This window comes from Rattus norvegicus, chromosome 12, assembly GCF_021556685.1.
Source record: "Rattus norvegicus strain SHRSP/BbbUtx chromosome 12, alternate assembly SHRSP_T2T, whole genome shotgun sequence".
Classification (NCBI taxonomy): domain Eukaryota; kingdom Metazoa; phylum Chordata; class Mammalia; order Rodentia; family Muridae; genus Rattus; species Rattus norvegicus.
The window spans coordinates 36,130,913-36,156,633 of record NC_141545.1 but is presented as its reverse complement, the minus strand read 5'-3'; the positions used below and the strand labels follow the sequence as shown (position 1 = coordinate 36,156,633).

At 48.5% G+C, this 25,721-nt stretch overlaps 1 protein-coding gene across 2 annotated transcripts in view; it reads left to right on the top strand.

Moving 5' to 3' along the window:
* The window catches only part of Tmem132c (transmembrane protein 132C), a 328,815-nt gene that overhangs the window by 287,567 nt on the left and 15,527 nt on the right, over positions 1 to 25,721 (top strand). For both annotated transcript variants that reach the window (NM_001431836.1, XM_087579030.1), the window contains 1 exon segment: positions 14,397 to 14,540. In NM_001431836.1, the coding sequence (NP_001418765.1) occupies positions 14,397 to 14,540 (144 nt within the window).

Here is a 25,721-nt window from a genome sequence, read left to right as displayed (position 1 = left end):
CCTCTTCTGGCCTATGTGAGCCCCAAGCATGTCCACGGTGCACAGACATACATGCAGGCAGAACACCCAGACACAGGAAATAAATAATATTAAAAAAAAAGATTAAATCCAGTGTTGGTATAATGGCTTAAAGAATCTGAATGTCAAAAACCTGAACATGAGCCAAAATTTGAATCTGGAATGTTCGGGGAGTGAAGGGGCTTAACTTCATTAGTCTCTTGGCAAATGCTAAGCTCAAAAATTAGAAAAGCACTCACAGGCATGGCTAAAACAGAAGAGGCAAGCGAGACCACGCATCACCACAGTACGGAGAAAGAGGACCACGTAGGCTCTGGCGGTGGGAATGAGAGATTGGAAGGGTGATTGGAAACTGGCTCGGCAGTCTCTTTCTGTGTTACCTGTGCACACTGCAGAGTCCCGAGTTTACTAAGGACCCTGGAGGAGGAGGGCTGCTGCCCGTGATAGGCAGGCAGGGGTTAGTACAGAACAGCTCTCACAGCCTGTATATACTGTACACCTCCATAAGTGATGGGGTTAGTGAGCCGCTGTGCAGCCAGAGGGTGGAGCACAGCCTGTCAATGAGCTATAACTGCTGGTACCCCTTTAAAGAAGTGGGGTGAAGGGGCTGGGGATTTAGCTCAGTGGTAGAGCGCTTACATAGGAAGCGCAAGGCCCTGGGTTCAGTCCCCAGCTCCGAAAAAATAGAACAAAAAAAAAAAAAAAAAAAAAGAACTGGGGTGAAGCTCAGCCTGGTAACTTACACCTGTAGCCCCAGCAATTAGGCAGGGTGAGACATGGGGCTTTCAGCCAAGTCAAGGCTAGCCTGGGCTACCTAGGAGCACCCCGCCCCCCCCACACACACATACACCCACACAGATACTAGGGAGAAAATGAAAATGGTGATGTATTTGCATGAGGACCTAAGCCTGATCCCAGGACATGATTAAACAAGCAAACAAACAAAAAGCCAAGGTAAAACAGCAACAAACAGCTATGGTAGCCCATACCTGTATCCTCAGGGGTGGAGGATAGGGGGTGGGGAGACCAGAAGAGTCTCTACTTGGCAAGTTCTTGGCCAGTGAAAGATAGTGTCTCCTGAGGAAGGTGACCGGACGTTCTCGGCCTCTTACACACACACACATTTAAAAAGAACTGAGATGAGGGAAACCAGGCATTTAAAAATTAAGCATTCTGGGGATCATTTCTAAAAATGGCAGAACTACAGAGACTGAGCAGTCAGTGACTGCCTGGGGCTGGAGCAGAGATTAATTGGAAATGGCCCAGGAGAGCCTTTGAGAGATGGGACATTCCAAGACTCCGAAGCAGCAAGCCCATGAAGCTTCACGAAGTTGCTCAAGTTCATTGTCCTGGGTAGGTTACAGGAAGCGAATCCTGACACCTCTTGACACTGTTTCACCCGAGTGGGCTCAGGAGCGGCAGAGCCAGGAAATAAACTGCGCTCCACTCACAGAGTTTGCTGTGTGGCCTGAAGTTTGCTTTAGCTGGGAAAAGACTGTCACAGGAAAAAAGACTGAGAGAGGGAGAGAGAGTGGAGAAGTATCCAGCTAAGCACCAGCTGGGTTTCTCTGCGTTCTTTAATCCAGTGTGTGGCATCTTCATTATATCTTAACCATCTAGGCGTGGTAAGTCACCAAGAAGAAATGGATCAGAAGGGGTAGAAGAGGGGTAATAATCGGGGTAAATACAATAACAATACAATTGCACATATGTAGGAAATTGTCGACATCTTTCAAAAATACAAGGTCTGTTTACACGATGCGCCGTTTCCCATCTCTGCCACTAGGGGGCAGTGTTAGTGGTTATTTATGCATCAGATGCTGGGCTGTCGCTGGGCTGGTCAGGTTGGATTCTGGAGTTAATAGATTTGGGAAGTCAATGCTAAAATCTGAAATGAGTCTCTTGAGCTTATGAAGCATGGGAGTTTCCTGACCTTCGTTGAAGGACAGCTGGGGCAGTCCAAAGGTCTTGACTGTTGAGCCAGGAGGTTCCTCTGACCCTCTCCAGAGCCTTGGGAGTCACCATCCACAGCGTGTCTGATAGAGCACAGAGCCGTGAGCTCCTCAATCCCATGCCAGCATCTTACTTAAAAACCTGGCTCACTGCCGGCCCAGCCAGTACTGGGCATCACTCAAATGGAGCCAGCTGGATTCTTCCCTTCTTGGTTGGCACGGTATAGGAGCCCTCAACCATCTGACTTACACCAACTGGCATCTCCCAAGCAGATGGGGCAGACCCTGCTGTCCAGGTACAGTTGTGATATATCCAAACTCACATGGACCTAAGCCCACCCACCCCACATCTGAGCCTACCCCTCCCTGAGTCTGCCCCACACCTAAGCCTGTCCCATACCTGAGCTCACCCACACAGGAGCACACACACGCCTTAATCCATTCCAGAAAACTCCCTTCTGTTCCTTTCTGTGTTCACAACCCAAAGCCCCAAATGGTAAGAAATCTGTGTGTGATTGTAAGAGCATCAAGGAAAGTTGCCTGGAAAGCCACTCCTCTGATTACCCACAAGCACTGGCTCCCAGCTAACCATCACCAATCCACACAACTCTGTAAGCATCTTCCACGGGGTACCGTCCTCTTTTAAATGCTTAGAGCTTCGGGCAGAGACTCTTTCCATCCATCAGACTTGAATGTGGCTCTCTGGAGAATTCCATGTGTCTGTTTTCCCAGCCTGATTCCCCAGCTAACTAACCAGTACCTCAGCAGATGTCAGAGCATTCACACAGTCATAGTTTACCCACCAGAGTGTGTCCTAGGGTCGGCTCTGACGCATGATTAGGGATCCAAGGCATTATCCCGGAGGTGCTGGGCACTGATTGTTGAGAAAGAAAAAAAGGAAAAGATAGAGGGGCAAGAAAAGGGGAGTTTGCCTTTCACCGGATTATTGTTTTATCTGCATGGGGGAAAAAGCTCTCCTTGACTGTCTGTCTGTCCATATGTCTGCAGAGTATCACACTGGAGCTCAATCAGGTCAGCCTGAATCTTGTAGTAATCCTCCTGTGGGTCAATGGTGTGGGTCCTGGTTTGCTTCTGCTGCTGTGATAAAATACTGTCCAAGCTTGTGTGGTGCCACACGCCTTTAATTCCAGCACTCAGGAGGCAGAAGCAAGTAGATCTCTGCGAGTTTGAGGCCAGCCTGGTCTACAGAGTGAGTTTCAGGACACAGAAAAGCCATGCCTACAATAACAAAACAAAACAAAAAAACTGTCCAAAACCAATGAGTTGGAGGAAAAAAGTGGGTTTTTTTTTCCTTACAGGTTACACAGTCTATTATCAGAAGTCAAGGCAGCCACTTAGTCAGGAACCTGGAAACAGGAACAAAAGCAGTGGCCACAAATGAATGCTGCTCTGATTTGCTACTGACTTGCTCTCTTCGGCTTGCTCAGCCTGCTTTCTTATACACCGCACAACCATGTGCCCAGGCATGGCACCACTAGTAGGCTGGGCCCTCCCACACAAATCATGAATAAAGAAAATACCCCAGAAAAGCCCACAGACCTATGTGAAGGAGATAGTTTCTAAACTGAGGCTCCCTCCTCCCAGGTGACTTCTCAGTCTGTGTTAAGTTCATAAAAGACTGCCCAGCCTGATATGCCTGGCTCTATACCTTTATTGATTCAAATGTTCTTCAAAGCATACATTCCAGACCCAAACAGAAAGGAGGGGAGAAGAGGAAAGGGAGAGAGGATGAAAAAGACGAGAGTAGGACCAGAAAAGGACCACATTGTTTGTACTCCCAATCCCCAGGTGTAAGGGACCTGGGAAAGAATCTTCCCCGTGGCTTCAGAAAAGCAAGTAAGTGTCCAAGAGATGATGTCTTAGTCATGGTTCCTATTCCTACACAAACATCATGACCAAGAAGCAAGTTATGGGGGCGGGCAGGGGAAGGGGGAAGATTCATTCAGCTCAGACTTCCACATTGCTGTTCATCACCAAAGGAAGTCAGGACTGGAACTCAAACAGGTCAGCAAGCAGGAGCTGATGCAGAGGCCATGGAGGGATGTTACTTACTGTCTTGCTCTCCCTGGCTTGCTCAGCCTGCTCTCTTATAGAACCAGGACCACCAGCCCAGGGATATTACCACCCACAATGGGCTGGGCCCTCCCTCCTTGATCACTAATTGAGAAAATGCCTTACAGCTGGGTCTCATGAAGGCATTTCCTCAACTGAGGCTCCTTGTTCTGTGATAACTCCAGCTTGTGTCAAGTCGACACACAAAACCAGCCAGTACAGATGAGCATATAGCATTTCTGTCCTGTGCCCCATGCAAGTCAGAGGGCTATGAGCAGACACCCCTGGTCCCTTCTTCCTCATGACATCACTAGAGCAGGATCCGCTTTAAGACCATGGAGAAAACACCCTTGGTTTGTAGCAGCGGTGTCCACATAATTAAGAAGTGTGAGCAAGGCCCTGGGTTCGGTCCCCAGCTCCGAAAAAAAAAAAAAAGTGTGAGAATCCAACCACAACTTTGCCGACGTAAAATACGAATTTCTCGAGCACTTCTCAGCAAACTTGTGAAGCAACTGACTTTCCTTGGAGACATTCATGCAACTTATTCTCTGCGCCACCCCAGAGGGTGACTTTGTTTAATAGCTGAGTTACAGCTCCGGACCTTGTAGATGGTACCTAGCAAAATTGAATTGCTTTCTTGTTTTAAATGCACGCTTTCGAATGGATTCTCCATCTTGCCTTAGAAGCAAATTGACAGCTAAGTTAAGTTTGCCTCCCGCACCCCAGTTTTGTACCGTGAATAAATTGGAAGTAAATGAGGTGGGAGTTGAGTTTCCCCACAGAGCCAGGACCTGGAATTATTGCTGTGTGGCTGTAAGGCCCACAGAGCTGTTAGCATGTGTCCTCAGGGAGGGAGGGAAATTTGTTCAGCTACCTTTGGAGAGCAGCCACGGCTCCCTGGAAAGGATGGGTAAGTGGCTTGCTGTCGGGCTTCTGCATTCCTCCAGTGGTGGCAGAAATACAAAGTTGCAGGACAGTGGGGGAATGAAACTGGCTTTTAACTCCCTGTGATGAATACCCACGGTGCAAAACCCTGTATGTGCCTGGATCCTGGAAGGGTGACTCTTCTCTACCCTGACTGTCCAGGTGCCCTGAGGAAGCCCATGAAGTACTTTGCAATTTTTACCAAATATTTTTACGGGGAACGAAGGAGCTGGCTCAGGAAAGTGCTTGCCACACAGGTGCCTGGGCACCTGAGTTCAGCTTCCCAGCACGACATTAAAAGCTGGTGTAGTGGTGTACACTTGGAATTCCAGCACTGAAGAGGTGGAGGCAGGAGGATTGCTGGGCTCACAGGCCAGCCAGCCTAACTCCAGACCAGAAAAACCCTGTCTCAAAAAATATATCTGAGAGCACTTGAAAAAGACAATATAAACCTCTCATCTGTGTGTGTGTGTGTGCGCGCGTGCTTGACATTACTGAGTTATTTACGACAAACTAGGGGATCACTTAGAAAGCACTGTAAAAACTTCAAAGATAATCCGCTGGTTACTTGAAATTTGCTGCTTACGTGGGGATAAATGAATAATATTCAAAATCTGCCAGCCAGGGGCTCCAACCAATCAGAACAGAGCAGACGGTAACACCGACCAATCAGAACGATGTTGGCATGCAGGCCCGTAGCACATCAGTTCCAAATGTTGACTCTCGAGCCACTAGAATAGCAGGCAGGCTCAAATTTCCCCTGCTCTCTACAAGTCACCCTGATAACTCCACCAGACACTGCCATTGTAAAACTTGTGCATTACCTACCTCTGAAGCCAAAGCTGGAGCTTTGAGGGGACACTGACACATGACCTTCGACCAGCTTGTCACTCCATACCATTACTCTTGGGCTGTGGTCCTTGATCCAAGCCCTGGCCTCACTTCCAAAGATGAAGTTTGTTTCCGTGAAACAAAAGTCCCCTCCAGGATTTTGGTCACACATACAAACCAAGGAAGCCAACCAAGGGCCATCATGTCCTTAATCCGGACCCTTCAAAGATGGCTAAACCCCAGTGATCAGATCTTAGGTATCCCACACTAATCTTAAGCTCACTGCCTAGCCAAACATGACTCTGACCTTATGATCCTCCTGCCTCCACCTCCTAAGTTCTGGATTACAGGTATGCACCACCATGCTTGGTTTATGAGATGCTAGGGGATGCCAGACAAGTGCTCTACCCACTGAGCTACAGCTCCAGCCCTTTAGAAGTTCAGAAACTCAAACTAGAAAGACTTGTAGACAGTTTCTGTGTTTTGACCTCTTATCATATGTCTGGGCAATATATCATGGCAAAAGGCAGGAGTGACGAGGACAGCTACTCACATCCTGCCGGACAGGAAGCAGAGACAAAGATTCAGGAAGGGGCAGGGAGGGGGGCAGGACCCAGCTCCATGAGCACGCCCCCTAGGACCCAGCCCCATGGGCACGCCCCCTAGGACCCAGTCCCATGGGCACGCCCCCTAGGACCCAGCCCCATGGACACGCCCCCTAGTGACTGACTTCTCCCAACCTGTCCTCACCTCTCTCAGCTTTATCATCCGTCAAGGAATTAGTGTCAACCACTCAGAGGCCTCAGGATCTAAGGTCTTGGGAACTCCCTCCCAGACACACCCAGAAGTGTTTGCTAATCTTAGGCATCTTTTAGTATTACTACTCAGCGCTGTACATAAGTAGTACAGGGAAGCGAGGTTGGAGCCCTGTGGTTAGGCGAGAGAACAGTATTCCACATAAGAGCAACGAGGTGTGTGAAGAGGTGAAGTCGCAGTAGCTAAGAAAGTACAGAAAGAAGTAGGGGGAGACAGAGACTCTGCAAGATGTGACACTCAGAAGAATAGGAACAGGGTCTCCTCATTAGGCTATTGAAGGGCTTGCCTTATCTGCTGTGTGGAACACCGGGCTCTTGAAATATGATCCAATCACCCAGGCAGGAAGACGGAGAGCAGCTACCATTCCCGCAGGTTCCTGAATGGGAGTCCTTATCGGCTGGGGGTTGGGCTACCATCCTGGGGTTAGAATAAAGGTTGGGCGCTACACCAGTCACATGCTTGCCTGTTCCCCTGAATGAGACGCGAAACAAGCCCACCTCACAGCATCCTACTGATCCTGGCCCTCAAATTGGAAGCGAAACAAGCTCTAAGAAAGAGGATTTATGCTGGTAAAGGCTGGCAGGAGCGTCTCTCATTGAGATGGGGCTGTAAGAGCAGCCAGTGGGCAGAAGCACGCTTAACTGTCTAGGAATGCTCGCTCTCGGAACACGGAGTCCTCGGTGCCACAAGAAGCAGCATTCACAGTACAGGGAGAAGGCTTCTGTGTGGCTGTGAGCTCGGCGTGTGCTGGGGTCGATCTCTTTCCAGCCTCTGAGCCTGACAGAGCCCTCTGGGACCACAGTGACTTTATGAAATTACCCTAAAACAACGATGAGAGAGAGGATGGTATGTTAAGTACTGTGCTTTCCCCGCCATAGAGGGAAATCTATAAATGCATAGGATTATCCTAACATTATCAATACATAGAATAAAGAGATAATTCGCCTTTGAGAAATCTGTGTAATGGCCTGACTCTAGCCAGAACCTTTCTCAACCTCAGTCAGTCCTTCTTCCCAGAGAAATGAAGTCTTCTGACACTGGTGCCCTCACAGCTGTGGCTTAGCTCCACGTTATCTGGGCAGGGGGCTGTTTAGCACAAAGAGAGAGCTCAGCAGATTGGCTTGGTTGCCGGATGAGGTGTTCTAGAACTCAGTTTCCTCCATGGTAATACCACCACTACAGCCTTTTGTATAAGCTGTACTGAATGAAAACTCATATGAAATATCTCTGCGGAGGGTGGGTTAGACTTCTGTCCCCTGAAGATGCTAAGTCATGTTTCGGTAAATATTAAAAAGAACTGGTAACCTTTTATCCCGCGCTAATGTCAGCACCCATTGGGCCACCTGGCACCTCTGTCTCAGCGGTTCCACACTACCCCCACGTACTCTCAGACCCAGGGGATCTGGGAGCCGTTCTAGGGTGCCGCCTTGCCACGCTGGTCCCTAGTGTTAGTTCCAGCACCCGTGGGGCCAAATGAAATGAACCATAATTTATCTCTAATTTGTATCTCTCCCGGCGGCTGTCTGCTAGCCAAGAACTCCCTGGTTTCAGCTACCCAGTAAAATCAGGGCTCTAGAAGTCCAGCATGGGCTGGCCTATCACGGCTCCCTGTCATGGGCTCCGCTCACACTCCCAACAACCCAGTGAAACCAGGACTCGATAAGTTGTAATTTATCCATCAGATTTATATGTTAAATTCTCAACCCACCATACATCCAAACAATAAACTCGAAACCAACCGATAAGGATATAAACCGCCCACCTAGATAAGATAAATTGACCCATAGAAATCCATCCCTTAGGAAGTAAACATAACTACCCAGGGCCATTCAAGACCACCCAGATCTGGGTCATCCTTCTCGTCTTCATCTCGATTCTCCCCCTCCTTCCTCTTCTTTCCCACCTTACAAAAGCTTTGTCCCTGCCTTTTTTTTTTTTTAACCATCTAATCATGACCTTGACCTAACTTGCATGGCCAGCCCTCACCTGCATATAGACATCAACCTACAGTTCACCCTTTCTGTCTAATGATTTAAAAAAAAAAAACAACTATTCTCTCAAATGAAAGCTGAGCACTATTATCATTTTGCAATTTATAAAGCACAAAATACACCTAACACCCATTCCAACATTTTATCAGTTAAACAGAACATTTAGATATCTATTCCAGCTTAAGAAAGGCTTGAAATCTATGTTGTGTCCCGACTAGCTTGTATACCAATTGATAACTATCCAATTAAATATGTATCCTCAAAGTTAAACAGCCTGGGCAGGCTATGAGGCTACAACTAGATTCAACCCTGTCAGAGATCTGAGACCGACCAATATTATCTGAAAGTATAGGAAATGGGGTCATGAGGTCAAGTTCAGGGAAGCCTGTAAAAGCACTGCTGGCCCGGTAGCTGCTGTCTCTATAAAGAGAGAAATCTGGGCTCTTGACGCTCCCTGGCAGCCATGGGGAAGGCTGATAGATGGGTGGTGAGGATGACCCAGATGACAAGGGCCTGCAGAAGGTGGCCCTAAGGCAGACAGAGAAGCTAGTGTCTAGCTCCAGGTAGAGGTGGGCCTCGTTCATGCCAGGCTTAGCCACAAGCCCGCTACAGTGAGCTGATATGTCCACATGAATGTCTCTGCAGTTAAGTGCAGCCCATATGTGGGGCTTCAAGTCCTATCTGGCATCAACCCACATCTGGGATCATCTCAGCTCCTTAGACAACCTGCAGGAGCCTCAAAGGTCTGAAACTCATCCATTCCTGCATCTAGAGAGGACCTTTGTCCTAAATGAGATCATTCAGGGGGGTCCTAGAAGAAAAGGTGCTCGCTGGAGAAGAAAAGAGAGGGATGAAGGATGTGGACCCCTCTCAATGAGGTATACGTTTTGTTTCATCTTCAGGGGTCTTGAAGAAAGCATTAGAAATATCGTTCAATGACAAAGAGCTCCTCGGACAAGGTGCGAGGAAAAGTGTGGACCAGCAGAGGAACAGCAAGGTGTCACACCTGATCGCTCACCCAGTTGCTCCAGGTCCAGCACCATTAAATGGCACCAAATACAGATTACCTCAGCCCCAGGTGGTCATAGAAGAAGAAAATGCCTCAGCCCTAGGTGGCTGTGGTCCTCCAGCCTGGATTCCTGTTTTTTCATATTAATTAATTTATTTACTTTACATCCTGATCACAGCCCCCCTCCTTCCCCTCCTCCAGTCCCATCTCCTTCCCCCTTCCCCTCTCCCCTTCTCTGAGGAGGAGAGGCCACCCCCTCTTGGTACCAACCTGCCCTGACACATTAAGTCTCATGAGAACAAGTGCATCCTCTTCCACTGAGGCCAGACGAGGCAGCCCAGCTAAGGAAAAGGAATCCAGTGGCAGGCAACAAGAGTCCAAGTGAGAGTTAGCCCCTGTTCCCATTGTTAGGGACCAGGATGACGACCAAGCTACACATCTGCTACATATGTGTAGGGAGCCTAGACTAAGTCCATGCATGCTCTTTGGTAGCTGGTTCAGTCTCTGTGGGCCCCCGTGGACCAATGTTAGTTGGCTCTGTAGGTCTTCTGTGATGCTCGTGACCCCTCCCAGCCTGGATTCTTCCATCAATTCCTGCTCATGACATCCGACCATCCGACCTGAAAGACCAGGGTGCAACCTGCTGTCATGCATGTGATTGCAACATGCAGTGCGCTCTCTCTCTCTCTCTCTCTCTCTCTCGCTCTCTCGCTCTCTCGCTCTCTCGCTCTCTCGCTCTCTCGCTCTCTCGCTCTCTCTCTTTCTCGCTCTCTCTCGCCCTCTCGCTCTCTTGCGCTCTCTCGTGCTCTCTCTCGTTCTCTCGTGCTCTCTCGCTCTCTCGCTCTCTTGCTCTCTTGCTCTCTTGCGCTCTCTCGTGCTCTCTCTCTCTCTCTCTCTCTCTCTCACACACACACACACACACACACACACACACCATGTTTTCTACTTTGTCTGTCTGGAAGCCTGTCAGTCGCACAGTCCCTCTCATGGCTGAATCATGTCATAAGCCATCCTGTTTCTTTCACACCCAGAATCTCCTCTCCAGGGAACCCCATGGGTGCTCCCCCACAGATACTCCAGGGATGCGTACTCCAGCCACAGCTGGTCACTTTCCTGTCATTATTAGTGAGTTTGCACCCCTAAGACTTCTTAATGCATCCAAAATGATTCTATTCTCTTAATCAAAAAAGTAAAAATGCAATTTGTCCTGAAATAGACAGGGAAATTGATGCGATCACAAATCACATGGGAATCTCCCTCGGGAGCCTCGGGCTCTTCCAGAATTCAAAAGGACAGGAGTGGTTTAACATGCCTGGTACTAATTCTTTTTTGCAAAGCAGAGTAGTTACCTCATGTATAATGGAAGTGAGGGGAGGGACAGGGCCACAGAGAGACAGCTGCTTAGTTTGAAGCCTCTGGGTAGTAGTGACACCTTCACACCTCCTGGGAGGCTCAGACACCCTACTCCTGAGGCCCTGTTAATCCCCTGTAACCAACAGAATGGCTCCTGTCCATAAAGAGCGGTCTCTCACTCTCTTTCCTCTCCCTACCTCTCTCTTCTGTGTGTTTCCTTCCCCTCTCTCTCTCTCTCTCTCTCTCTCTCTCTCTCTCTCTCTCTCTCTCTCTCCTGTGTGTGTATGTGTGTGTAAGAGAGAAATAGAGACAGAGGAGAGAGGGAGATGGGGGGAGAGAGGGGGGAGAAGGAGAAGGGGGAGAGGGAAAGGGGGAGATGTTTCATGTCCAGAAGGGACTGAGGAGTGAGGAGTGGTGTCCTGTGGTATAAAGCTTCTCTGGATTGGCTCTGAGGCAGGAGATGGGAAGCATCATCCCTGCTCCCAGTAGGCCCTGTGAAAAGCACACTCCTCCCCAGAGATTCTGCTAGAACCTTGGTTTCTGAAGCTGTACAATGTTAGGCTCTTAAACAATGTGCCACTTGTGGAAATGAGAATCATACTCTACTGGAAGGTATTTGGGAGGTGAAAGAACAGAAGCATGTGTCTGCCCCATCAGTATTAGGCTTACACACGTGCACACACAAACACATGGAGAAACATGCATGTACATGGGCACACACATTGATACATGGGCATAGATGCATGTGCACATGCACACAAAGGGGACACACAAGAGCATGTGCATGTGTGCATGCTCTCTCTCTCTCTCTCACACACACACACACACACACACAGAGAGAGAGAGAGAGAGAGAGAGAGAGAGAGAGAGAGTGTTTTACCTGTTTGCCTTTTCCAGACCCAAAGTCATGGCTTGCTCTTCTGGCCTCAAGCACTTTGAGGAATAACTGTCCCTTCTCTTAAACCACCTCATCTGTGTTTCTCTGTGTTGTACTACAAAGGAGCCCACAGGATGAGAGCGACCTGGATTTGACAGTCCATGGAGGCCAAGTAGTCACAAATGATGATAAAGCCACCTCATCCCAAAGAAACTCGATAAATGTGATCCAGGCAATTCTGGGGTTGATGGAAAAGCCAGGGAAGAATCCAGAATGCTAGACCGTTGGCCCACATAAGCAGCAGGCTCTCACTTGAAGCTAGCTGGTCAGCAAAATGGCTGTTCAGTACAAGGAACTTCTCCCACGAGTGTGAGCCCAGGGTATTTCACAGACCAAAGGTTTTCTTTCCTTGCTTCATATTTCTGGGGCTGTTAATCCTTAAAACTGATGAGACCGGTAAGGAGTGGCCAATGTTCAACTAACAAGGATCAGAGATGTGCTGAAGTAGAATGATGTTGCTACTGCTGCTGATGGTGATGGTGGTGGTGGTGGTGATGGTGATGATGGTGCTGGTGCTGGTGATGGTGGTGGTCATAGTGATGATGGTGCTGGTGGTGGTGGTGGTGGGGTGTGTGTGTGTGTGTGCGCGCGCGCACTCACACAGTTGTGAAGCTTTAACAACCATTTAAGAAGCTAATCACAGTTATGGTCCCCGTAAGAGACACGCACTGCTTAATGAAGCCATTCACTGACGCCATTGGAAACACAACCCTGAGCACATTATCCGTGATGAACTCGACTTAGGGATTTCCGTGGTATTCTTAGCATCTGTAATAGCCAGGTCGAAAGCACCCATAATTGGAACCTGGCTTCAGGAGTCCCAGGCACCCTGTAAAGGCAGGCAGAGCCTTGTTTGACTTCAGGGTGATGGGACCAACTCCCTGGGAAGCTGAGGCTCTGCTCCTAACAGGAGCCGCTCTGTGCTGTGTGCCTGCTAGTGGCCCCTGGAGAAGAGTCTATGGAAAGAGACATGGGAGAAACTGACCCGCGGGTGGAAGGGGCCAGTTGATCCCCTAGATTCAAAGGTCTTGCTTGCATATTCATGTGGCTGTAAAGAGAAGGCCCAGTAGCCTGAGTACAGGCAGTGATCACCCTGCAAACTCAGGAACGATGGTGTCCTCTCCCTCGCTCAGCAGATTATGTGTGCAGTTTTTATAGAGCGTTGACACAACGAGACAAGCAGACATGCTTGTCGGTGTGGTGAAGTGTGCTCCCTCGGGACAGCAGAGAGAGACAGTTTGGTTTGTAAAATATATACAAATCAATAAATCTTCCATTCAGAGAGGAAACCTACAAGCCAGGGATGTGGCTCAGAGAAAGAGCACTAGTCTAGCACGTAGGAGGTTCCCAGTTCGATACCCAACGCTGTGAACAGCAACAGAAAGAAGCTTTTGGGATACTTCAGTGGGTAAAGTGCCACCTGTAGCCCCAGCTACTCCACAATCAGAGGCTCGAGGGTGGTCTTGTTTTATCCCCCTCTGGAGGGCAGAGGTTTGACATTGAGCTGTGTGAGCTAAAAGCCAGCTGGGCCATGGAACAGGGCTGTGCCCCTCCTAGAGGGTGTTCCTAAGGAAAAGTCTCCTCTTGCTTTTCCTGTCTTCAGGACCCTTGGGACTGATCACTTCCATGCTGACTCCTCCATCAACACAGCCTGAGCTCTTCCTCAGACCCTCATGACCCCTCCTCCTTTAGGGTTTAGGATTCTATTGGGGCTGCCTCAAGAAGTGCTACCTCATCTGGAAAGCACGAAGTTCATCCTACCTGTAAAGTCCCTCTTCCCAGGTGTTCTACAATGCTTTTCTTTCGCTATGATAAACACTGGGATCAAAGACGGCACGAGAGGGAAAAGGTTGGTTTCAGCTCATGATTCTCAGGTCACACTGAGAAAAGTCAGGGCAAGAACTCTAGGGAGGAACTGAAGCAGAGATCATGGAGGAGTCCTGCTTACTGGCTTGCTCCTCAGAACCTAAAACATCCCCAAGACCACCTGCCCAGGGATAGCACTGTCCCAAGGTTGGCTGGACCCTCCCATATCACTTATCAATCAAGAATATTCCCCACAGATCAATTTGATGGAGGCAACTCTTCAGCTGAGGTTTCCTCTTCCCAGATTGTCAAGCTGACAAGCAAAGCTAGCCATCACACCATATGAGATATGGTGATAGGCTCTGGGCAATTTTTTTTTGAGGGTGAAGACAGACATTAATCAACCGAGCTTGGTACCTCTCTTCCTGTAGTGCTCCAAATTGGCTTCTGTTGCTTGTCACCTGGTTGCTGTGCAAATCCGCTGGGTCTCTGAAATGCTAGAAAGAACACCGGTTCTTTCTTGTTTATTCCAAAGAATGGGCCCCCTGATGCAGTTTCTAAGGGCAGCGCCACAGTGTGTCTAAGAGGAGTAGCCCAGCGCTTACCTCAGGAGCCTCCCCAAACATCACATGGCACTAGCAGAAAAGAGTCTATTTCTTAACCTGGCCTGTCTGGTTCTTTGGCAGGACACTGAACTCCTGAACACAGCCATCCTCACGGGGAAGACGGTGGCCATGCCCGTGAGGGTGGTGTCGGTGGAGGAGAACTGCACCGTGAGAGACATCTCAGAGCTGGCGGAGTGCAAAGCCATGGATGAGAATGTCATCAAGGTATGTGGGCCTGGCCGGGATCGGCTCCAGCCTTCCAGACACTGGGAGAGTTTATACTAAAGCGAGAGGTTTGAATGGGGTTCAGGCACCCTATATCTGTGGTGGCCTCACTCACCATTCCACCATTACCTCTTCATTCTGCATCATGTAATTGTATTTTTTCTACTCACACCCCTTCTATCCTTGCTTCCTGCTCCCTCCCTTCTTCCCTCCTCTCTTCTTCCTCATTTCCTTTGGTCCTTCCTCCCTTTCTCTTTCCTTCCTTCCTTTTCTCCCTTCCTATATTTATTTACTTATCAAATTGAACTGAAACCTATTTATCATCACGAACATCCCTTCTAAATTCTATACAAGGAATGCCTCAGTCAGGCTAAGAACAAGCACATTAACTCACGCCACTAATATTTAAGATCTCAAGAAAAAGAATTAAAACAATCATCATCAGTTACTACATTCAGCATGCAGGGCAGGAGATCTCCTAAATTTCCTCTGAGATAAATCGGGAGGAGCGAACAACAGAGGATGCTACTGACCAGAGCCAGGAGTGGATGGGGCATTACGAGAAGTTGAAGGACCCACAAAGAATCTTAGTTGGATGAGCAGCAACGTGTCGGGAGAACCATACCACATCTGCTCCATTTTCTAACGGCAAAGAATTCATCTCTCAGCCTGTGAAAGCCAGGTGTGCACCAAATCCAGAAACAAATGCCACCGTGGTTACACAGAGGACAACCTTTAGCTCCTTATGAAAGGCTCTGATGTGGAGCTGCCACGACCCCCCCCCCCTGCTGATATTTCCAGGAATGCAATCAGTATCTTTGGGGAAATAAGTGTGATCAAAATGAAAATTGCCTCCCGGAGTGAAATCAGGAGGTGGTCATCCTCTAGCTGTTGACTCAGCAGAGCAGAGCATCCAATCAGCAAGAGCTGGGGGAGGTGTGGAGCAGGCAGCCTTGATGGGTAAGAGTGAAGTCCCCAAAGTCGGTCTCGTCCCCAGAACTCAGGTCTTCCCTGAGTCCTGGGCTCATATCTGCAGGGCCCGGACAAGCTCTTTCCTGGAGCTTAGCTTCAGCTCACCAGCTCATCCCGGGGATTCAGGCTCTAGTCTGAGCTCACCGGTTGTGTAGAGCTCCTGAATGCCGCTTGGCATGCTGTGGAGAGGCAAAGAAGGGAGCTCACTTGTAACCAGTGTCAGCTGTGCTGTGTGGTACAGAAGGTTGGGACTCGATGGTTTCATTTTGTCAAGACTCAGGGGGCTCTGAGTTTTCGTCCCCATATGACCTGGTGAATCATTACTGCCGTGGCTTTGCATGACAAAATTGGGTTTCTGGGTCAGATATAAAACAGCCACTATGCAGGCAGTTTCCCTACATCTGAAGCCTGAACTCCTTCTCATTAGCAGATGCAGATAAAGCCCTTGTCACAAGAGTATGGAGCTGGTGGTGTCCTGAGGAAGGAAACCTGATTCTGGAGAACTCTGGCTCTATGTAAAAGGCAGTAACTGATCCCATGTTCATAAACTCTAAGTCTGGGAGTCCCAGCAGATCTCTTACACTGAGCCGTGCTCTTGGCAGTGTCCCCTAAACAGATACTTGCCAATCATCCAGTGGCCACCAATCCCTGTTGCCTCCTGTCTGGGTCGCTCAGTCTGCCCAGTCTATCTGCTTGACCCTGTGGGATGAATGGATATTCTCAAGTCACACATGTACAGATCAGTGTTTCTTCTATACCCTTCTAATACCAATAACTACACACATTTGTAAGAATGACATCCGGTCATCTATACCATTTTTCACCGTGGACCTTCTAATATGAGATTTTTATCTGTATGTTTCCTCAGGTGTATGTGCTTAGAGGGGCCAGGAGAGGGTGTTGAATCCCCTGGAGCTGGAGTTATGGATGGTTTCAAGACTTCATGTGGGTCCTGGAACCCAAACTGTGGTCCTCTGTAAGAACAGCCAGAGTCCTTAGCATCTGAGCTGTCTCTTTAGGCCCCATCAACTCTTTTTTTTTTGGAGCTGGGGACCGAACCCAGGGCCTTGCCCTCGCTAGGCAAGTGCTCTACCGCTGAGCTAAATCCCCAACCCCAGGCCTCAACTCTTTTTAAATTATTTTAATTAGCATAAAAGGTAATGGGTTCCCTTATATAACTTCTTTATACATATTATATATTTTCATATGCTTGATTACATTTGTATGTCATTTTGCCTGTTCTTATCCAATCCTTCCCCCACTATCCTCCCATCCCTCAACCCCTTTGTTGGTCCTCTTTGTCACTCCAAGTAGCCCTCTCTCCTGCCACCAAGATTTCACCACCTGTTCTTGTTCCCCTCCCTTTAGATCTCATCCTCTCCCATTGGTCCCCTTTCTACCCTCATGCCCTACACACATGCACACACATACATGCATACATGCACATATACACACATATACATACAAGTACACACATAGACATATACACACATACATACACACATGTACACATACATATACATATACACATGTGCACACATGCACACATACAAACACATAATCTATAGACATACATGCACATATAATCTAATCATAGTCATTCAAGAGCATACACATAATCTATTCACAGACATGCATGGGCACACATAATCTGTTGACAAACATACATGTATACACATAATCCATGCATTTACATATAGTCTATTGACAGGTACACATACATGTACACATAATTCATGTGCATACAAATAATGTAGTCATAGAAATACATTCACATATTCCATACATACATATAATCTAGTCAAAGACATATACACACACATGCATACAGCATATAAACACACTCAAGCCCATTTCTCTGGGTCCCAGATAATATGTGAGACAGTATTCCCAGTTCCTTTTGTGGCTTCTTCATGTGTTTATAACTTTAAACACATGTGCACACATATAAGTAGATATGTGTTAATACATGCCACGTACACAGAGCTTTTCCAACCATGGCTTATTTTATCATAACAGCCACTTCTTAGAGTCATTGCCCCTGGTTCCTAGCAGTGCACCATGATGGATCCCTCTGCCTGGAGGTGTTGGGAGGTGAAAGCAGGCCAGCAGGCAAGGACAAAGGCTCTCAAGGCCGAGGGATCTGTCTGTTCTGTTCCCTATCTGTAGCTTCATCAGTGCCTCAGCATCTCCCCGGGAGGACTTCAAATGTTCCTACCCACCTTTGATGTACACTCAGCAGATGAAGGGATAGAGCACTGGAGAAAGGCAGTGAAGCAGCTGGCTCGACAGACACCCAGAACAAGGGTGCGGGAAGAATATGTACGCTGCCTCTGCACTGTCAATGTCTCAGTGGCATCACAAAGTATCGAGCCTGCTACTTTTGAAATAAAGCTGTCTCCCAGTCGGTGACACGGCATGGATCATGTGCCTGCACTTGTCCTGGTTGATCCTTGAATCGTGTGAGCTTTGACAGTGCACAGTTGGTGTCTGCGTAAATCACAGGCTAATTCATTCGGCGAAAGATTGACTGTCGTCTTGAGACAGAGGGAACAGTAAATACAGCAGTCGAGGCCCCGCCCTCACAGAGCCCAGCCACTGACAAAGACCAACAGTTAACAGAAACGAGCTGTCCAGGGGTTATGCTAGAGAGCACCGGATGACTTCAAACAAGGTGACCTCCTGGGAGGGGACAGTTGAGCCTCTTAAAAGGGGACTAGGTAACACTAAGCTGTCAGCTTAAAAAGGCCTATCTGTACCTGCTCTGGGATGCCCATGATGGGCTCCCTGAGGAAACCACCTCAGCCTACAGCTTAGCATGTCCTTTTCCATGGGCTCTCTTGACCACAGATTGCTAGGCACCAACAGTGAGGGGTAGAGGGTTCAATATTAAGGGATGGATTCATGGGATTTCCAATGTGGCCTTCTTGACCTCCGGGAATACATATATTGAGTATATCCCAGGGATTAAGCTGCAAACACTGGGTACAAGTGAGGAGAGGGTAGCGTCACCTCTGTGACACCAGGTGCTTGTTCAGGCTCCAGGTCACAGGAGCAGTTCCCTCTGACGACAGCCTTGGTTTGTCCTGGGATTCCTGTTGACACAGGCCGTGCATCCCAAAGAGAGCAAAGGTCTTTAGCAATAGCTTTACGTTTCTGGACTCACAGGTTTGTGACAATGTTGGGGTGGGAGTGGGAGGCGAACCCTACCAAGCAGGAAGGAGACAGACTTCCTCCCAGAGAGGAAACCACACTTCCTGACTGTGGGTTGGTATTAGTTACGTTTCTCACTGCTATGTCCTGATGTCTGTCAGAAGCAATTTAGGGGGGGGGGGCGGCAAAGATGCGTTAGCGTTCAGCTCATGATTTCAAGGAACATAGTTCACTGTGGCGAGAGCAGAGGTGGCCAACACTTTCAAGGCTGGCCCTCAACGTCCTATTTCCTACAGCCAGGCTTCACCTCCTAGAGGCTCTACAACAGTGCCACCATCGGACACATGATCCTGCGGGGGACTTACTGAAACCATGACCCCGTGTGTGCTTCTTGGGTTCTCATTGTCAATAGCCAAGCAGTGGCCCATGGCTGGGATCCCAGCACTTAGGAGAATTGTCAGGAGAATTACCCCAAACTGGAGGCCAGCACGGATGACATTGTGAGTTCAAATCTGGTCTGGGCTGCAGAGTGAAATCCTGTCTCCAAACCAAAACGAAGCAAAATCACAGCAACAAACGACAAACAGACTGTCAAGTTCCAGGAGGAGGGGAGAACAGAGAGCAAAGCAATTCTCCGAAGCCGGAGGCCCTGTGCTGCAGGCCAGCAGGTGACCAGTGGTGATGCTCAGCCATGACCCTTTGTTGAGGTCACTGAACTTTAGAATTCCTACTGTGTGGGTTCAAACTATACCAGCTAAGCCACAGCTGCAGCCTCCTACTTGTTACTGGTCTGTTCTTTAGGGAGCCTCCATTTTTTTTCCTAATTATTATTTGGGGGGCACCTGCCATAATGTGTGTGTGCGGAGAGGCCAGTGGCCAACTTAACAAAGTCAGTTCTCCCCTCAGCTTTTATATGGGTTCTAGGAATGGTACCCTGTTAGCCAAGCTTCTGTGGCAAGTGCCTTTCCCCACCGAGCCATCTTACCTGCCCTTGTTGTTGCCTCTGCATCTTGAGGATGTTGCTCCTCCCTCCTGGGACTGCTGCGGCTTCTGACAAAGCTTTAGAAATAAACCTCAACCAGGTGTCCTCTTTCCCCAGAAGTAACCTGGCAGTATCTTGAGACAGTTTCGGTGGTGGGATGTGGTGGGTGGACCACTGACATCTAGGGATGCAGAGGATGGTCCTAAACATCATACAAGAAGTGTCTGACAGGGGGTTGGGGATTTAGCTCAGTGGTAGAGCGCTTGCCTAGCAAGTGCAAGGCCCTGGGTTCAGTCCCCAGCTCCGAAAAAAAGAAAAGAAAAAAAAAAAAAAAAGCGTCTGACAGCTCTAGTGAGCAGTGCTGAGGTTAAAATGGCTGCCCAGGTGCCAGGCAGACACAAGGGCTCTGTGTGTGTGTGTGTGTGTGTGTGTGTGTGTGTGTGTGTGTGTGTGTGTGAAGGAGGTTTGCTCATGTCTCAAAAGTGTCCAATGCGGCTGAAGTTAGACAGTGATCCTGCCACACTTTTGCTCTGTCACTTGCCTTTTGAGTGACTGTAGAGAATCCAGCCACTCTGAGTCTCAGTATCTATGTCTCGTCCACAGAGCTACCAAGACCCATGTGACACAGACAAGCCTCCAGGGCTAAAAGACACAGGCGTGTGGGCAGTAGAGATAGCCAGGTTGGTAAAATGCTGTCCTTGAAAGCATGAGTACCTAATTCAAACTCCGTTTCTCAGTGTTGGTACAGATGACATTTAAGGCATTTGGCATGAGGGACTGTCATTGGACCTTGAGAGTCTTGACATACAACCCCAGCCACTTTCCCCACTAGCTGCAATGTTCCTCTTAATCATCACAGCCATGATTTCCAGAGAAATTGGAAATGCCTCTGGGGGGGGGACAAAACTGTCCCTGGTTGGGATCTACTGCATTAAAATCTTGGCTGGCACCATGAAGGAATGTGCAGACAAATACAGAAGAATCGCCTGCAGCCAGAAGAGGAAGTGCAAAGGCCCTGTGGTGGACATATATGACATGTGCAAGGCCGGAGCACAGGGACAGAGAAGACACAGAGAACTTAGGAGGCTGCAGTGGGAATGTTAACACGGGGGTGCCAGTGAGTCTGTTCACCAGTTCAAGGAGTTTACAGAGTTTAGAAGGCATGTAGGACTCAAAACATTGTTAACGATTGTCTTGGTTAGGGTTTCCGTTGCTGGGACAAGACACCATGACCAAGGCAACTCTTATAAAAAGACAATATTAATTGGGGCTGGCTTACAGGTTCTGAGGTTCAGTCCATTATCATCAAGGTGGGAGCATGGCGGCACCCAGGCAGGCATGGTGCAGGAGGAGCTGAGAGTTCCACATCTTCGTCTGAAGGCTGCTAGGGGAAGATTAACTAACTTCCAGGCAGCTAGGAGCAGGGTCTCAAAGCCCATGCCCGCAGTGACACACCTACTCCAGCAAGGCCGTACCTCCTAATAGTGCCACTCCCTGGATCGAGCATATTCACCACTACGATGATTGTCCTGGGGTACAAATTGTAGATCTAGGTCATGTTTAAGCCACCTTGGTTTCTTCCTTAACTTAACAAATGGCATATGCAAAACCCCTATGTCCAATGGCCACAACCTTGTTCAGGATGGATGTGAATTTGGAACATGCTCTAAAAGCCACTGACCTCCCAATACACCACAGCTCTCGCAGACATCATCACCTCCCAGTGGTCTCCCTCAACCTTGTCCATATCTTCACCAGGTTCCTTCTTTCGGCTCATACTATATTTTCCTGGCCATCTGTCCCCTGCCTGAGTTCAGAAAGACACAGCCCATCCTAGCAGACTGGCCTGGGGTGGACCAAATGGACCAGAGCCAGAGCAGCCTTTAGGAAGGGTTCTGGCATGCAGCCAGGCTGGCTGAAGCCTGTATCACACTTGCCAAGGAGCAGTTCCTCTCAGGGCCTGCCTTTCCCTGCCGTCTTAGCCACAGGAATGACGGAGAGACAGCTGGGTCAAGGCTACAGTCTCATGTCAGAATCTGTTAACTTGCAGGGTTGGAGCCGTCTAGGTGAGCTCTGAACTTACGGCTATAAACGGAACTCATCCTGTCTCCTGTAGGCAAGCAACCCTCCACAGCAGGTCTCAGGATCCTCATCTGCAAAATAGGATGCTATCAGTGTGCCAAGCTCCCGTGGGGTTTCTGGAGCTGTAGTGGGAAGGCATCTTGCAAGTGGGAAATGAATTCTGAAAGCCACTGACATGCTCTACGAACAGAGCTGGCTCGTGAGTTCAGGTGTATCCAGAAGCAATTTTTGATCTCCCTATGCCCAGACTCCACTTACACACAGCGGCCGTCACCAAAATAGAAAAAGAATTAGGCCAGGAGTCTGATTATCGAATTTTCCCGAATTTGAAATGTACATTATGTAATCTTGTTTTGACAAGGAGGCTGAATGGGGCTGAGGTTTGCAAGCTTGCCTCCAGCAGAGACATGGAGGGGAACAGTTGGATACTCGAAGATAGACTCTCATCGGGGATGACTTTCAAGGCATCGTAATTAGTGTTTAGAACAATGACAGACACTATAGAGATAGAAGCCATGTCTGTATCATGTGAAGGAGTTATTCTTAGAGTCTGAAACTAGCATCACACAAGACTTCATGAGACATGTGAGTATGCTCCCCACACGGTCCCCAAAAGTCAGAAGTTGCTGTGGATTCCACAGGCTGGGTGTCCATACATCTTTAAAGTCCCCAGTGGCTAGAGGATGGTTCCCTAGACTTCAATCAGCGGTTGCCAATGGACACCTATGCTTTCTCCATGGAGACTGACTCCTAGGGTCTCCCCCAGGAAGCAGGTCATCAGAAAGTACCAATCCCCAAAGGACATCAAAATAAGGCAACCAGCTCTGTACTCCCTATTCAAAACCTCCACTACCTAGGCTTGCCCTCCAGGTCCTCATGGACAGGTGCCTAATGCTGGTCCAATCGCCCACCAAGCATTCGGCTCACGTGTTCAGCCCATTGACAGAGATGAAAAGATCCCGAGAAACACAGCCAATGGGCTGGAAAGATTCCTGCAGGAATCAGTTCCTTTTTGTAAGAGAACCTGTTCATTTTGTGTGTTCCCCTCATTCCCACTGCCAGCCACTTAGGACATGATTAATTTGTCCGGAGACGTCCCCAGACATTGGTGACACCGTCAGGAACAGTGAGGACGATGGCTCTATCGTGCGTAGCACCTTTGTGTCTTCTGCGTTCTTCCTAATCATTTATATATTCTGGAGAGGCAAGGTTCCCACCCACCCGAGCGCAGAGAGGTAATAAATGAGGAAAGTCAATGGTCTGTAAATTACAACATTGATTAAAGATGTGATTAGTGATAGACTCTAGGCTTGGCTATTATGCTAATATGTTCCCCGATCCCGGACAGCGTTTACATGCTAATGATAAGTCTGGGACAGTGGCTGAAATTGCTTCCCATCCTCTCTCAGTGTGGAAACTGTTTTAAGCCACTCTTGACCAGTGAGCGAAAAGACCCCTTCCCGTGGCCCCGCCCAACTGTTCCATGCCACTGTCCACAGCAGATGGGAAGAATTCTCTCTGTCCAGCCCTCACCATCTGCCCTGCAAATAGAAGAGACGAAAGCGGGGCCCAGAGTAACCATACCTGCTTCTGCAGAAAGAGCAGGCTGACTGGTCACAACTACCGCTCAGTACGGGTCATTATTTGGTCAGGTTCCCATACCCAGATGGGACTCTGCTCTTTCCAGAGGACAGTGTCTAGTAGGAGACAGATATGCAAGTGAAAGTTAGAGCTTGGTATAGTGCCACAAGGGTGGCAGGTGACATCATTAACTCAGAAATGTCTGCCGAGCTGCACATGTGTGCAATTTGCCGGCGCAAATCAAATCTACATAGGTTGTCATGGGAGTCAGTGACCTAGAAAGGTTAGATTGAGAATTTTCTGGAAGCTTTCAGATTAAATTCCTGTGTATTTGCCATCGCTACTTCTATATCATTGTAGACTTTCTCTCTCTCTCTCTCTCTCTCTCTCTCTCTTTCTCTCTCTCTCTCACTCTCTCTGTCTCTTCCTCCCTGTCTCCCTCCCTCCCTCCCTCTCCTCAGTTATTTTGGTTGCCTTGAAGCAGATGTATCCATTGGTGGGGATGTTTGTCCATCCATCCATCCTCCTATCTGTCTACCCACCCACCTGGTCATCATTCTATCCACTTATCCAGTTATTTTCTATCTTTCTGTCCACCTATCTACCCGTCCATCTTATCTTCATTCAACTATCGCAACATCTCCATCCATTCATCCACAAACATTATCAACTCCACCCTCCCAGTCATTTGTCCACCCACAAGTCTATTAAATCCTCATATTAATACATCTATTCATCCATTTAGCCATCATCCACTTGTCAGTGCATCCATCCATCTATCCACCTAGTCAAATACTCATCTATTCTTTCATCATCTACCACTGATCTATCCATCTACCCAGTGATGCATCCATCCATTGATCAGCTCTACTGTATGTCCATGCATCTATCAACCTGTCAATCTACCCATCTAACCAGACAGACAGCCACCTCTCATCCATCCATCTATCCATCCATCCATCCATCCATCCATCCATCTATCTATCTATCTATCTATCTATCTATCTATCTATCCATCCATCCATCCATCCACCCACCCACCTACCTAGTCATCCATTCCCTTCTCCAACCACTGATCTATCCTTCCGTCCATGGATCCATCTACCCACCAATCTACTTTTCCATCTGTCCATCCATACATTTGCCAACCCATCTGTCAGTCTCCTGACTTAACCAGGCAGTTAGCCATCTCTCCATCTATCCACCTATCCCTCCATCCATCCACTATCCAATTTGTCCATCAACCCACTCACACATGTATGCATTCTTTCATCCACTACCCATCCATTTGTCTCTATTTTGTCTACCAATCCATTGGTTCACCCACCTCTCTATCCATTTATCCGCCTAACCATTGTCAGCTCTGCCCAGCTCCTACCTCATGAGCAGCTGCTATAAGGACCGAACCATGGAGAATGAGCATATTGTACTTTTTCCATCCAGAATATAACAGTTTCAATGGTGATACAGACCCATGGGACCAATTTAAGTCATATTCCATAAGCTTGCCTATGCAAGACAAGTCATGTTGCCTCTCTATTACTCAATTTCTATTTTCAGTTCATTAAAATGACACAGAGAGAAGCTTGGTCTCTGATTTCAAGGGAATGTAACTATTACTCAGGGTGGGGGATCCTGACCTAATCTCATCATGGCCCCCAGAGACATCCAATATCAGTGACATGCACATGGTTACTGACCTTGGCACTTGTCGTGCCTGCCTGGGAGGATAGGTGTGTCCGTTGCCGCCTCCTCACTTCACTGGGCTCCACTGTAGATATGAGACTGAGTGTGGCTGTGGAAAGTACACGGGCGCTTCATTGCCTTTGGAACACAGAGGCCAGGCCCTTGCAGACTGACATCTCTGTTTCCTTTGTTTTCTTGATGAAACAACTTCCAAAAGCAAAAATGGAGGGAGATGGGGGAAGAGAGGGAAAGAAAAGGGCCCAGGAGAAGAGAAGGGGAAAGGCAAGGGCTCAGGCAAAGGCAGGAAGTCATCTGCGAGATCCCACCAATCCCGTGGGAACATCAATAGTACTAGTGTAAAGATTCCAGAGGTCCTGGGGAGGGCAGCCTCTTAGGGACTCCTGCCTGCTCAGGCCAGGCAAACTGGGGTGGAAATGTGTCTCTAGATGAAGGACTGAGAACCACAGAGGGCCAATGGGACTGTGTGAGTGGGAAGAGGGGCAAGAGACAGAGCACGCATGTGCAGGGGGAGGTGTCAGGCCCCTTGGCACTCTTGGAAGTGCCATCTGGGGAGTGGCGATGTTTACTTTCTGAACAGGCATCAGCCTGCATCCTGCTCCTGATGGCCACCACATGCCCTGTATACTCAGGTTTCAACCCTCGCTTCAGTTCTCTATGGATTCAAGTTCACGTGGAGATCGAAGGTCCTGACCTCAATTTGTTCT